This window comes from Anas platyrhynchos, chromosome 3 (genome assembly GCF_047663525.1).
Source record: "Anas platyrhynchos isolate ZD024472 breed Pekin duck chromosome 3, IASCAAS_PekinDuck_T2T, whole genome shotgun sequence".
In the NCBI taxonomy this organism is placed as follows: Eukaryota; Metazoa; Chordata; class Aves; order Anseriformes; family Anatidae; genus Anas; species Anas platyrhynchos.
Genome location: NC_092589.1, coordinates 42,393,118 through 42,407,797, shown reverse-complemented (window position 1 = coordinate 42,407,797; position 14,680 = coordinate 42,393,118). Strand labels below are relative to the sequence as shown.

Below are 14,680 nucleotides of genomic sequence, written 5' to 3'. Positions count from 1 at the left end.
TATCCTTGATATCATTAACTATTTTTTTTTGTCTTGCCATGCCTTTCCTTTTTTTTTTTTTTATCAGTCTTGTGTCTTCTTTGTTCACTGACAATTTACATGGGAGTGGAATATTAACAGGAGAAAAAAAAAACACAACACAGATAAGTGCAGTTCTGTGCACTATTTCTGTTTCAGCTCTAAAATGAAGTGGTTGATTTCTTGGACAGTCTTTTACATTAAATATATTAAATAAATCAAATATATCATATGAAGAAGTAAATTGGTATGTGGCTGACAGCAGTTCTACAGACTTTGCAGATCAGAAGTTCATAAGAGACATGCTTCTGCACACATTTGGGTTTTCCCATCACCCCCTCTCATCTCCACAGATTCTTCCTGTAAGCTGTGATGATATAATTTTCTTAGTCCTCCTGTAAAATAGCAGGTCTAGACAGCATTCAAATTGATGTAATAATCCTCCTGATCTTGCTGAAAGCAAGAAAATTTTTATAAACATTGATGATGTGCTGGCATATGTCAGGATATGTACAGACAGGGTCTCCCCATACCTCTATTAGCGTATGTGCATAAGGCATGTATTTTAAGCCACCCTTTGTTACTCAGTTAAGGAAAGACGATTTCTGTATTATTTTCTCTGCTTTTATTAACTTTTAAATGTTTGAAACTAAAGATATTGGGTATTCAGTTATGAAAAAGCAGCTGTGGAGCTAGTATCCTCTGAACTTTGGAGACAGATTGTGAAAGCTTAGGCCATAAAAGAGGAATATTTTCTTTTAAAAGTCTGATTGGAAAGAAAACTGAGCTCTTACTCAGGCTTTGCAAAGTTGAGGTGATTTGCTTTCCTACTGTCACCACTGTTGGGTGCTGATGCTGGCACTCATATGACCATGAAATAATGGGTTGGGTCAGTTGCTGATCTGGCTGAAATGCAATCTTTTTTTGTGGAGTTAACTTTCAGCGGGATCAACTCATTAATTTGATTTGTCCCACAAACATGCAAGGGCTAGGATCAACGCACTAGAGGAAGGCCCAACCTACTGTTTCAGCAGCAGTGAGAAGTTTGGACTGATGAAAACTGATCGTGAAATCATACCCTCAGTTAAGTAGGTGCAAATCCCTCTGTGGACACATTTATTTAGTGTCCAAGGACCTTAAGTTCAGGTTAAATCAGTTTCATGCTTTGGTCTAATTAAAGTGAAATAAATCTAGTCTAAACAAATTGTCCACATGTTTTTGGAATCTGTTTAAGGAAATGTCATTCTAAATCAGACTGCTATATTTCTGGCTATAGGATATCTTTTGGATATAATGTTGAAGAAAACAATGAGGAAAAAGCGGTAAAATTTGTGAGGGTGTACTGTTGATCCATATGACGTTGAACAAAATTGGCCTTCAGTTTTGGAGACGTGAAGTTCCAGCAGGAGATCATGTACTTTGTGTACAGGCTTAGAAAAGCTGAGAAATCTGCAAGCCAGCCATAACTTCCAAATGTAATGGCAGATTGAAGATTGTACACTTTATTAACAAGGTATGAGGACAGTTATTCACAGAGTATTTGAGTAATGTCAGTGTTTTGCAACTGAAAGGTTAATGGAGTGTTGAATAATTCAATTGGTAAGCTTTGTTTTAAAGGTCTTTTAATTCTTCAGCAAAGGCTTTCCTTTGATATTACCATACTGGATGCTATTTACAGGCTAGCTGATGAACCATGAGGATAAACAACTTCAAGGCAAGAACAGAGGCAAAAGGTTGTGTGGTAGGGTTTTTGGACTGTGTTGTGTGGGGAGGTGGGAGTGGAATTGTTCTTTTTAGATGAGCTGTGTCCTGTGGGTGTTTTCAGTGACTGCTACCTGGTACTGTAGATTCAGCAGAACACACTTTGCTTTTGTCTGCCCTGCATGGCTTGGCAAGAAGTAGTAGTTCATGGGGAAATCTGAGCTGACCATCTCTGGTTCCCGAGTGATTTCATGTAAATTTAGTTTGGGTATCCCTGCTTTGCAGTGCAATCTTGCTTACTGCACTTCAGAACTGGTTAAAGAATATCAGGTATTCCTACTAAGAGGGAAATGGGCTGCTCTAGAAGCTACAGAGATCACTGTCAGTGCTGCTGTTGATAGGCAGTGACTTTTTAGCCTCTTTCTAGTGTAAAGTAGCTCAGTTTCTGCAGGGAATTTCTGATTTCCCTTTATAAGCTTATTTTTAACACTGGTGCTCTTTCTAAGAATAATTCAAGTCAGTTGTAATGATACTATTGAATACTGTTGTACAGCAGATCACTTTCCGTGGGGGCCTTGGCTATTCTTACCATATTAAAAATATAAAACAAACAACACTAAAAGCTGTTAAATATATCTTTATCTTTTTTTTTTTTTTTTTTTTTTTTTGGTGACAACACAGTCCAAACCTTCACAGTATTAAGACTGAATTTCCTTCAGTCTCATTGAAACATGTCTTACTGAAAGATAAACATTGAAATTCAGTGGAAATTAATCATCAAAGTAGTATTGCTGTTTTTCCTGCAGAGAGTTGGTCAATCATTGTATTAATGTATCTCTGCTCTCTTGTTCTGAGAGTGTGGAGAAGGAAAGAGCTGCTGTGGAGCAGCAACACCTCTTGTTTTCTCTCAAGATGCCTGGGATAGAGCTTGAAGAAAGCAAAAAATTCTCTCACAAAGTAGGTTGTTGCTTTACATGCTCCTAGAAAATGCAGCTACTCTTTGGTACGTTATTATGTAGGAGGGTGAAGGAAAGAATCGGACTGAGAAAACATAACTGTTTTTTGCAGCCTCATGAATGCCAGAGCTTAACAGTGGGTGCTAAAATATGTAGCCGTAGCTTCACATGGTAAACGTCTGAGATGAAAGGATGGATGTTCAAAGATGACAATCACAAGAAATCCTTATCAATATATTGCCTATTATATACAGCAGATCAACAGCATCTGCCTTTCTCCTCTGAGATGCCATTTAGAATAGTGTTCTTCATGCTTCTGTATAGAAATAATATTTTCATTAGTTTATAGCCTGTCATTTCTGAAAGTTCACTGGTCTGGTTTATTTGTTCTGCTTTCATAAAGGGCCATTCTAGAGCATTTTTTTTGTTGTTGTTATTGTTGTTCCACTGGTGTTTGAAAGAGAGGAAAATTTAGTGTGAAGGTAAATACTGATAAAGGAGAAACTGAAGCATCCTTTTTCATGCTCTCAGCATTGTGTTGTATCAGCATTTCTCTTCACGTTATTTGCTAAGCAAGCTTAGCTTCAGAGTTGCCATTGTGTTCTTCTGTAGTAAAGGGAAGACAGCAAGATAGAAACGTTTTTTCTTTTTCTTACTCTAAAAAGACTTGTAACTGAATGCAGTGTCCCTCTTTGAACCACTATTTATTTACATTATTAAATGAACATGTTTAATTTTGCAAGTGTTCTTGTGGTACAGTAGTCTTGTAATTTGATGGGCTACAGGGACTACATCGCTGTAGTTTCAGTAACTACAAAAGAGGAAAGACCTATATTTGCTACTCATGTTGTTTTTTGCTACTCATGTGTTTTTTGGATGTGGAGGGTGGCATTGGGTGGTATTTTTGTTAGAGAAGTAGTTCTTGTTCGAGAACAGAGGCCAGGCTGTCAAGCAAGGAGATTTTGGTTTAAAAACTCCAAAACCTGTGCTACTGCACCTGCACCTGTAATTATGAGAGGGCCAGCTTAACCCATGCAGCTTTCTCCGTGTTGGTCTTTTACTTTATCCTATCTATCTCATTAACCAAGACCTTGGAATCCTTTACCTAAAGTTGCTTGAGGCATCTCCTGCTGTTCTAGGTATATTAGTTGGCACTAAAGAGGGAACCTCTCCCTGAAGAGTGCAGGACACAATGAGGAAATTATATATATACATACATATAAATACATATGTATATATATATGTATTTATATATATATATGTGTGTGTGTATATATATATATAAGGCTTCAAAGCTGCTGTTCAAGTCTGAGTGTTGATTTTACTAGTAAAGAGTGACCCTGGAACTGAAACACAGGCACACAGACGTATTAATAACCTGGATGAAGAAAGTTGCACCAGCTTCAAAGTAATATCAAGATACAGTTACATTTGATCAGTGCTAAGTCATGTCTTGATTGTAGTGCATAAAACATCTGAATGTTGTTAGTGTCATGGTAGTTATACAGGTTTTCTACAAAAATCATCCCTTTTATATATTTTGGGTAGTTTGAGGTAGATTATTTTTCCTTGTGTCAGTTCATTTTGAGATTTGTTTCCTTTAAAAATACTCTAAAATGTTCTTAAGAACTATTTTCTGGACTTGGCAGCTGCTGTGCTGAAGCTTGCTTTTTTCTGAAGGGCGTTAGGAATTTTCACACGCTTATTTTGAAAGGCCGGACAAAATCAATATGCTGGTCCCTGGCATGGGGTTGCCCAAGCTCTGTTACTGAAAAAAGATCTACAGCCTGTACCGTGACGTCTTGCTGTTACCTAATGAAAATTCACATTAAGGATTTCTATATAGTGACACAGCTACGTTTGTTTTGCCTCAGTGTACGTTATGCACGTTTTATTTTTACGTCAATGAATATCACTTTAAGTGGTTTGGATTTCTGAAGTCTGATCATATTCTTAATTTTTTTTTTTAAACTGTTAGTGAAACTGTGCTGTAGTTTCAGAGGAAAACATAAGGATCATTTCATGGCATGAGAGCTCCCCAGGAATCCTTTCAAAATTTGTTGGATTTTCTTGTATGTGTGTGATATACAGTGATTATGAAAACCTTGACTCTAAAAATATATAAATGTATAGATATGGGTATCGTGGAAGAGATTGTCGAGCCAATGTTTACCTCCTTCCTACCGGAGAAATTGTATATTTCATAGCATCAGTGGTGGTACTATTTAACTATGAGGAGAGAACTCAGCGACACTACCTGGGTCATACGGACTGCGTTAAATGGTTAGTATAAAACATTTGTGTGTGTGTCATAATTCAGGAATGTATTTATTTTTAAAATTTTCTCACTGTATCTGTGATCTCCTTAATGTCATCATGATTGCAGTTATTTTCTGTTTCATCAATCCCTGTAAATTTCAGTGTATTAAATGCCTTACAAATGAATGGTAATAGAACAGTCCACATTAGCTTAGGTTTTCTGGCTTAAATATAAACTTTGATACATAGATACTGTAGGATTGCCAGATTAGAGACAGGATACCTGCATAAATTATTCTACATAGATGTCCCAATAATTAAAAATGGTCATCAGCCTAATTCTAGATCAGGAATTTAAAGGCAATATGGCAAAGGTGTAGACTTAAAGGAGAATTAGAAAACCAAATGGAAGTCTGAGCAGTAATTTTATAATTTTTTTAATGGACGCCCCATCCAAGTATTAAGACCATCTGGCATACAAGAAAGACACTTGCAAACAAAACATAAAAGCAGAAAAATCGAAGCCAACGTCATTGTTGGTGCAAAGGTTCATCACTTTACAATGTTAGTCTGAAGAGCAGCATCGGGCTTTGGTTTCAAGGTAAACATAGGCTCTTTGCTGTACCTGAATGGAAGAAAGGAGTTGCTCTCTAAACCTCTTTTTTCCTGGCTCTGCTTTGACAACTGTAATTGCTTGCTATGGGAGTAATGCTGTTAGTCTTAGAATCATAGAATATCCTGAATTGGAAAGGACCCACAAGGATCATCGAGTCCAACTCCTGGCACCACACATGTCTACCCAATCTTGTTGCTAGTCTTGTTAATCTTCATGTTCATTCAGAAAACTAGACTGAATTGTAAACATTTTGGTGCTCATCACTCTGACTTCTTCAGCCCCCCTCCACTGCTCCCCCTTGCCTGTTTTTATTTTCTTGTTTCTTCACCCTTGTAATAATACAAAGAAAGAAAATGAGAAAGCTAGTCAAGAAATAAGTAGGAGTAAGAGGACATAGACTTCGAAATTACAGTATCTGTTTTTTAACATGGTCTTCAAAACAAAAGCAGATTTTGACTTACACTAAAAATGCACCGTACTGGAGATTTTCATTAGTAAAATTATATCAGTAACTCATTTCAAGATTCAAGAAGCAGTAAGGCCTGACTCCTGGGTGCACATGCCTTCAGCCATCTTTTCAACCATTTTTGCTCAGTTTCATGCTATCTCTTGATTTGGACATGAAGTATGCTCTAATGCTTATAAACATGGCAAAAAATAATGTCTTGGAAGTTCAACACGGGACATTGCTGTTTTGTTACAGTGGACTCCTGATATAATGCAAACCTGAAATTTATTTGTCTGAGCACATGTGAAGGTGGCTCTTTGGGCACTCCTGGTTGCGTGCCTGCAGCCATTGCAAAAACCTGATCAACCCATCAGGATTTTGCAGTAAAATATGCCATGAAATAGTCTGTCAAGGAAAGCATTCAAGCTGTCTTATTAAAAGTGGGATCTAGGATCATAAGTGTCTTTCTGAACTTCTGTTGAAAACAAAAGAAAAAAAAAAAAGCTTTCAGTTTTGAAGGCCAATGACAGCAAAAGCGAGTCATATTTCTGTCTGTCTTAGTCTTGCAGTTCATCCAGACAAAATTAGAATTGCAACAGGACAGTTAGCTGGAGTGGATAAAGATGGAAGGGTAAGTAATAGAGCTGTCAAGCAATAGTCTCTTGTTCTGAAAATCAGGAAAAAATGAAAAAATGTGTTGTTGTTTTTTTTTTTTTTGTGGTATTTGTGTGTGTGAGTGTTTTAATTTTATCATCACCTTCTGTTTGCAGTTATTTTTGTAATGCATTGCATATACTGAGATATTGTGCTGTTTCTAAGGTAACAGTAGTATCTCTAGCAAAAGATAGTACCATGGAAGTACTCAGCCATACATCAAAAAGAGAAGAAGCTCATAGTCTTTTATCTGTAACATGAGAAACTTGGTTTTAATTCTGAAGGCAAATCTGGACCTTGTAATTGATCTATAAAGCCATATCATTTCTGTCACATATTTTTCAATAACTTCCCAGAGGAAAACAAGACCCCAGTACAGTGGGTCTGTGTACTCCTAAGGCTTCATGGGAAAGGAAGCCAACTTTGGGAGAAGGTGTGCCAAGCTGCCCTACAAACTTGCTCAGTTGAGGACAAGCATAGTTAAATGCTCGTGTCCCTGGCTGATGTTGAACTCTATCACAATTTGAATAATCGGATTATCTTCCTGAAGTTACAGATGGCGGGAAAAAAAAAAATAAATCAGATACTTTGAAGTGCAGAAACATGTTAAGTACAACCCTTTCTCAGGTGTTTAACTTAATGTCTTTTTTTCCACTGAGTATTTGTTTAATCTTATTATGATTTTTTTTTTTTTTTTATGGTGAATGCTGTCCTTAAGACAATTTAATTCCCACTGCATTTATAATTGTTTCACATTTATGCAGCTAACTTGCTTTGGGATAGCACTTGGATGAAATATTGCCATGGAGGTTTTCATTCACTAGTTATGGTTAGATGACTCAGTGCACCAACATTGTTTTTTGGCATGTTTTTATTATTATTATTATTATTATTATTATTATTTGCATACTTTTATGTTTTAAAAAATAGGGTTTGATCGATTGTTTCAATTGCTGTATGAGATTTTTAGGTCTGGGGTTTGAAATGCAATATGACTCTTCTATTTTTGTTCAATGGTTTGAATTGAGCTGAGATTTATTTTTCACAGCTACCAAATGCCTTCTTGATGTTTGCAGCTTGTGCGTGGTGGGCAGAAACTGTCTTGACTCTTGTCTTTTGAGGTTCAAGATACAATCCAGCAGCAGCATTAACAGAGGCCATATGCATTTCAGTCCACAGTTTGCAATTTGGGTAGCTTGACATAATTTTAAGCCTGTGTTTGACACTTTTGCCACTGGTGACACCCATTTGTCCTGTTGCTTTTGCACAGCCCTTGCAGCCCCATGTTAGAGTGTGGGACTCGGTGAGCCTGGTGACGCTGCAGGTCATCGGCCTGGGGACCTTTGAGCGTGGAGTGGGGTGCCTGGATTTTTCAAAAGCGGTAAGATGGGTGCTGCTACCTAGTGTGTTTTACATCAGTTATCCAACCCTGTGTCAACTGGCAAGTCTCTGAACTGAGATTTCTGAATGCGATTTCCTACCTGACCTGCTTTGGTACTAAAAGTGTGTCAGTAAAGTTTATGCATACTCTATAAAAACAGCTGACAGCAAGTGAGGTGAAAAAACAGGAAATTGCAGATGTAAAATTATGGCAACAAACTAGCACTACATATAAATAGCAGACACTGACATACCTTGAGTAGAAATTGAAATCTCTGCTGGGTTTGGTGGGGAGCTGTTGTTTATTTAGATGTTAAAAGCAAGTTTATTACTGAGGTTCATGAAGACATTTTAGTGAGTTCTTATGGAAAGGGTAACTTTTCTGTTTGCACAACTGGAATAGGTTTTTATGCACCAACAGAAAACTTAATAAATAAAAAAATAAATAAAAATCCTCTGCCATTTTCCTAAGGTATAGTTTATTCAATTCGTGCTTCTTAATTTTGCATAGAATAAAAAACAAAAGTCTTGTCACTAAACCCACAAAATTTATCAGAAGTAGTAGTACTAAACAGAAATGTGTTGTTTGGCACTGATAAAATTCTAATTTCAAAATTGCTGCTGAGTTTATTTTGTATAAAAGACATGTATTTTAATGTTTAAGCTACCTTTGTGCTTTTGCCAAAACATTAAGACATATCAGACCTCTTGAAAACCCACGCTGTGATTGTTGCATCCAAGAATGCAAGTGCCAGAGAATAAATGCAAGTGCCAGAGAATAAATGTATCAAAAAAAAAAAAAAAAAGAGAGAGAAAAAAGGTATCAGCTGTATTTTGCTTATAGAGAAATTGTTCTGAAGCACAGAACAATTAATATGGGAAGGGACCTATGGAAATAACTCATCCAGGGCAGACTGCTTAGGACTGTACGACTGTACAGTTGTGTTTTGAGGCTCTCCAGGGAAAACTTGTTGAAAATAAATGCTTATGCTCCCTTGCTGCAGCTTCACTAAACTTTGAAACATTACTTAGTTATGTATAGGTATTGACTTTCAGGATATAAACTTCTTTATAAATAGGGTGTAGCATAAATAAAATAATGTGAGGGAAACACTGTAATTCCTATTGCTGTAACAAACCAGGAAATTTTTAAACCCTGTTTTCTTTTCAGATGATTAAATGCATTTTTCAGCATTTAATAATAAAAATTAAAAATAATAAACAAAACACTAAGGAATTCTTTTGAATATCATGTTCTAGTTTTTATTAGACTGAAAGTTGAATGTTAAGTATCTAGTAGAACTATGTTTTTAATCACATAATCCCACTAAACTATGCAAGAACTGTCTATATCACCAATACTGTTTCAAGGTTTTTTTTTTTCCACTTAATTGGAAAGTATGTTTGCGTATTGCTGCTCATAACAGTGTTAGTATTTGGGAACAGAAATTTCAGCCACCTCTATTTTCATAATTCGTTAGAGAATGCTGGCTGAACTGCAAGAATCAACTTTAAAATAAATAAGGCCTCCTCCAAAACTTTCTACAAATGTCCTTGAAACAACTGGTTTGTGCAAGTATGTGTTGCTGTGAATAAGTATGTTTTTGTTCTAAGAATCTCTGTCAATTCCTTTAATTCTGCATAGCTACATTTACTGTTTTGTTGTAGAATTTTTAAAAATAAGACATTTCAGTTATTTAATACAGAAGATATCAATCTTCTTGCTTCTGTAAACATCATTTTGTTCATAAAGTGTTACCCTCGCTCTAGTTTTACCAACTACATAATGAAACTACTTGGCACTTAATGTTCTGTAAGGGGGGAAAAAAAAAAAAAGAGATGTCCTTTCAAAATGTTACTATTGCAAAGTTGTGTGTATGTGATGGTGACATTTAAGAAAGAAAACCACAAGCAGAACTGTGTGTTCTGGAACCTGGGGAAAAACAAAGTATTTGCAGACTAGAAAAAGGAATAAACACTTATGCTACTAGTATGATAATACGAAAGAGTAAGAAAGAAAGAAAGGAAAAAAAAAGAAAAAAAGATAAAGATTTGGGTATCTTTAAAGCTTTCTTAGAATATTTTTTGAAGCATGATGATATGTGGTGTGATTATACAAAAATATGTCTTACCTCTAAGAAAAAAAGGAAATCCCTTAAAAGGGATTTACTAAATTTTTACTTGTACTTCTGTGTCTTTTAAATATTACTGACATGCCCCTTGTTTGAACAGGGCTTAATAGTTCTTTTTCAGCACCTCTTATTCTTTTTCCTTTAGGATTCTGGTACTCATTTGTGCGTAATTGATGACTCTAATGAGCATATGCTTACTGTGTGGGATTGGCAGAAGAAATCAAAAGTAGCAGAAATAAAGGTAAATATTGCACAAATACCTATTCTAAAATGCAGATGTTTTCATTACAAAAATATAGTAATTTTTTGAGACATAAACTTGGTTTTACGTGGAAACAACTGTGTAATTCTGATGGGTTGTATAAGGGCACAAAAGAAATGTATTCTGAATTTGTATTCTGAAAGGGTTTTGAATACTGGAATACTTCTAATTAACTTTTACTCTTCCATAAGGACCAGTCCAAATAAAATAATTCTCTTAATATTTTCCTAATTAAAAAATCAAAAAAATCAAAAAAATCCTGGACACTTTAAAAAGCTGAAGTGATGGTTCAGCCTGTAATTGTTTATATTATATATATACACACACATACGCACTTCTAGACATTCCTTATTTTCATTTCTGTCTGAATCAAATTCTGAACATTGATTCTTGGTATATGTACATTTGTAGATTGCAGTCTGAAATTTTTTTTACTGAAGTTTTATTAGCAATAAAAAATTAAAAACAAACAAACAAACAAAACACCTTATGAATATGGGAAAAAGCAATACTTAAATGATATGTGAAGTTATTCACACAGTGAATTTATCAGGGAACACTTACGTATTTTTGTATACATACAACATCCTGTGTAGTTCCTCCTATCTTTGTTCTGAAACTTGTAATTTTACATGAGTTGCTAGTAAAATTAGGATATGAACATCTGAATAAATATTATTTCTGTTATTTCAGACTACAAATGAAGTTGTTCTCGCTGTGGAATTCCATCCAACTGATGCAAATACTATAATAACATGTGGCAAATCTCATATATTTTTTTGGACCTGGAGTGGCAATTCATTATCAAGAAAGCAAGGGATATTTGGGGTAAGAATGTCTTGATATGAGGTCAGTTTTAAATCAGTGGAAGGATCTGTTCATGCTATCTACAAATTTGCGCTGTTGTCACCTTATACTGTTTGAACAGAGAGGTAAACAAACAACAACAACAACAAAAAGATTTTTATGTTTTCAGAGTTATATGGGAATGGATATGTTATTATAACTACTTAGAATACAAGCAATTATCCCTTCCTTCTGTTTATTTTGTTTCAGAAATATGAAAAACCCAAATTTGTTCAGTGTTTGGCTTTTTTGGGAAATGGTGATGTGCTCACTGGAGACTCAGGTGGGATAATACTTATATGGGGCAAAACTACTGTAGAATCTACTCCAGGAAAAGGACCTAAAGGTAGGATACATTCACAGTTAATTGCAGATTAGTCTATCTGTAGAAGACAAACATAAAGAATTGCATTAGAATAGTAATAGGGAAAAAAACTTAGCTGTGCATGTACACTTCTTGTATTAACAACCGGTACTAAATTCCTTCAGGTCTCATGAATTTGGTGACTTAAACACAATCTAGGGTTTATCAGTAATTTATGAGACTGTGCCTGAAGTGAATGAAAACTAGTTTATCTAAATGTTTTGCATTATAAAATTGTGAAGCTAATCAGATTTCCTTTCATCCTGTGATTTGAAAAAGGCTGTGCAGGCTAAATTAACTTCTTAAGACTTAATGTTGTACCATGCTTGGTCTCAGGAGAATATTGTTAAGAGGACTTGTGTGTGAAGGGAAAATGTAATTTACATCTGTACCAATTATGCAAATAAGAGTATCTAGTTAAGACAGTGTACAAGTCCTGGCTATAAAATATAGTTTAAAAACCATTTTTTTTGCACTTTGAGTTAAACTTGGTCTTTATGGCAAAGGTTTTGTAGAAAAGAAAGAAAAACTATTTGTTACCAAATTTATGCAGACCTGGCACAGCTGAGCCCTAAGGTAATTTATAATTTCAAGGATAATTTATTTTACTTGGCAACTATTTCAAACACTCTGGGTTAAATTGGTATGCCAGGAAAACATTCATGTAAAAAGCAAATATTTAAAGGTAAGTCTGTTTTTGTAGGTAGATTTTTTTTTCTTTCAAGCTAACTGCAATGGAAAAGTAATTTAACAAATTGTCTGATATTTAATTTTGAGGTTCTTCTTATGCAAAATAACCTTTAACCTGTATAATACTAAAAGTTAACAAATATAACATTTATTACATCAGTGTAACTGAATATGGGATCTTTTCGTTGGTTCATCCCATGAGAATTGGTCACAGTTCTTATCTCAAACTTTTTCACAAAGTGAGAGCACGCCAACTTGAACTGACGAGCTGTAGGCATAGTCAGCTTAATTAAGTTGGCATTTATTTGGATGGTGTTTAGAGTTTTTCTGTGACTGCTGCTTGTATATATGCAAATCTTCAAAGCCTCAGAATCTTGCTTTATTAAAACACAATTTTCTACAGCAATTCTTTTCAAATACAGACACAATTGGGATGCAAAAGGTTCTCTTTTAACACCTTTTCTCGTTCGGTTTTACTCTGTCATTCTTTCATGTGTTTTCCTCAGAGTAGACTACTATATTGATAGATGCCAAATGCTGTTTAATTATCTGACACATGGAGTGTCAGATATTAGCATCCTGCATCCTGGAACCTTTCCTTTAAATAATTTACTTTTTTCCCCCTTTTTTTTATTCCCATGAGACTTCAGACAAGTCTTTGAGTTTCTTTTAACGAAAGAACTTTTTCTAATTCTTTTCTAATGATTGCTTACTAAATATTTTTCAGACAGTTTTCCTTGTATATGAAAAAATTGTGTTCTTTTGGATAGCAGAAAATTTGAAGTATTTTGCAAATACATGTTTTTGCCTTCACAATTTTTAGGGCAGTCAATCTCAAAAAAGTTTCTCTTGAAAAAGGGAGGCCTTTTGTTTTATCCCTTTATCCTGTAAGAAAACACTACCACCTTGTGTTTGCAGTACTAATGCAATACTAATAGCCCAACAGTGCAATTGTAATTATTGGTTGTACATTGCTACTTTATTCTTACGCCAAAATGTACAGCTTCTTGTAAACCTCAGGTGAAAAAGTGAGTAGCGTTCTGTATTATTTTCTTTTCATGCATGTAGGTGTATATCAGATAAGCAGACAAATCAAAGCTCATGATGGCAGTGTATTTACCCTCTGTCAGATGAGGAATGGAATGCTGCTAACGGGAGGTGGGAAAGACCGAAAGATCATCCTGTGGGATCATGATTTGAATCCCGAAAGGGAAATTGAGGTAAGAAGGCAAGAGTGACAAAGAAATTGCATTTTCAATGTATGACTAGGAAGCCTGAGCCCTCTCCACTCCTTGGAGTATCAGTATTTAGCATCTTCTGTTTTCTGTCTTTTAGTTTCTGTCTTTTAAGTGGATGAGGGTGTTTTATAATAAGCGTATCAATTTTCAGCCATGAAATAAGCCCATATGGGGTTTTTCTTTTCTCCTTCCTTAGTTTCTTTTATTCACCCATTTTTTGAGGATTTTCATTAATTTGCTCATGTTTTTCTTAAGTTTGTCTGTCTGGACAAAGACAATGTTACCAGGATTTTATTTTCATATAGAGTTTTTGACATTATATAGAAATATCAGTAGGATATATATGGCTACTCTTCAAAAATTAGTTAGGTTGAGGAACTTCTCTTGACTTTATCTTAAAAACAGCTATTTAGTGTCGATGTATGTTTCTGATTTGGCTGTATGACAGTGATGGGGGTGAACCGGAAAAAAGTATATATTTTGAAAAAGAAAATACTTATTTTGTCCTCACAATAAGATGGCCTTTTGAAATAGTATGTTCTTAAAAAGTTTTTCTAGTAATTGTTTACTCCACTTGTGTCCATTTCTAGAAACATTTAGATCGAACTTAGCACATATGTTAAGAAAAAGAGTTTGTTACTATCTTGAGTCCATTGACCTTTACAAAGCCTGGCTGAGACTAAGTCCATTTTGAGTTACCCTGTACAGCTCTTCGGCTTTAGTAACACACTATTCGTATCAGTGTCTCTGTTTTCCTTTTTTTAATATGTTATGTTAAACCTAATTTTTTATGTTGAGAAATATTACCAGAGCCCTGGTAGATAGCTTTGTGAACACTTATAATGATTTTCTATCCTATGTGGCTAATATTAAAGTTAGCATGTTTTCTAATGCAAAATCATTTAGAAAAATCAAACAAACGTATGCTGTAAAGTAGAGCACTGTATTAGAATTCAAGCATGCAATAAGCAAACTCAATAAAACTTGGAGTCATTGCTGACATAAGGCATATGAACATTTACGTAAGGTTAATCAGGAAGCATTAAGGAAATCAGGAAGCATTTACTGTGGGCTACAAGATCCTTCTTAATTTTCACAATGTGTTTTGAAAAGTAA

The 14,680-nt window shown here is 35.0% G+C and overlaps 1 protein-coding gene across 16 annotated transcripts in view; it reads left to right on the top strand.

Moving 5' to 3' along the window:
- The window catches only part of EML4 (EMAP like 4), a 203,683-nt gene that overhangs the window by 167,146 nt on the left and 21,857 nt on the right, over positions 1-14,680 (top strand). For all 16 annotated transcript variants that reach the window (XM_038176040.2, XM_072035760.1, XM_072035759.1 and 13 more), the window contains 7 exons: positions 4,809-4,958; positions 6,560-6,629; positions 7,923-8,033; positions 10,310-10,405; positions 11,120-11,254; positions 11,483-11,618; positions 13,395-13,546. In XM_038176040.2, coding sequence (XP_038031968.1) covers positions 4,809-4,958; positions 6,560-6,629; positions 7,923-8,033; positions 10,310-10,405; positions 11,120-11,254; positions 11,483-11,618; positions 13,395-13,546 — 850 coding nt within the window. The remainder of the gene's footprint in view (positions 1-4,808; positions 4,959-6,559; positions 6,630-7,922; positions 8,034-10,309; positions 10,406-11,119; positions 11,255-11,482; positions 11,619-13,394; positions 13,547-14,680) is intronic.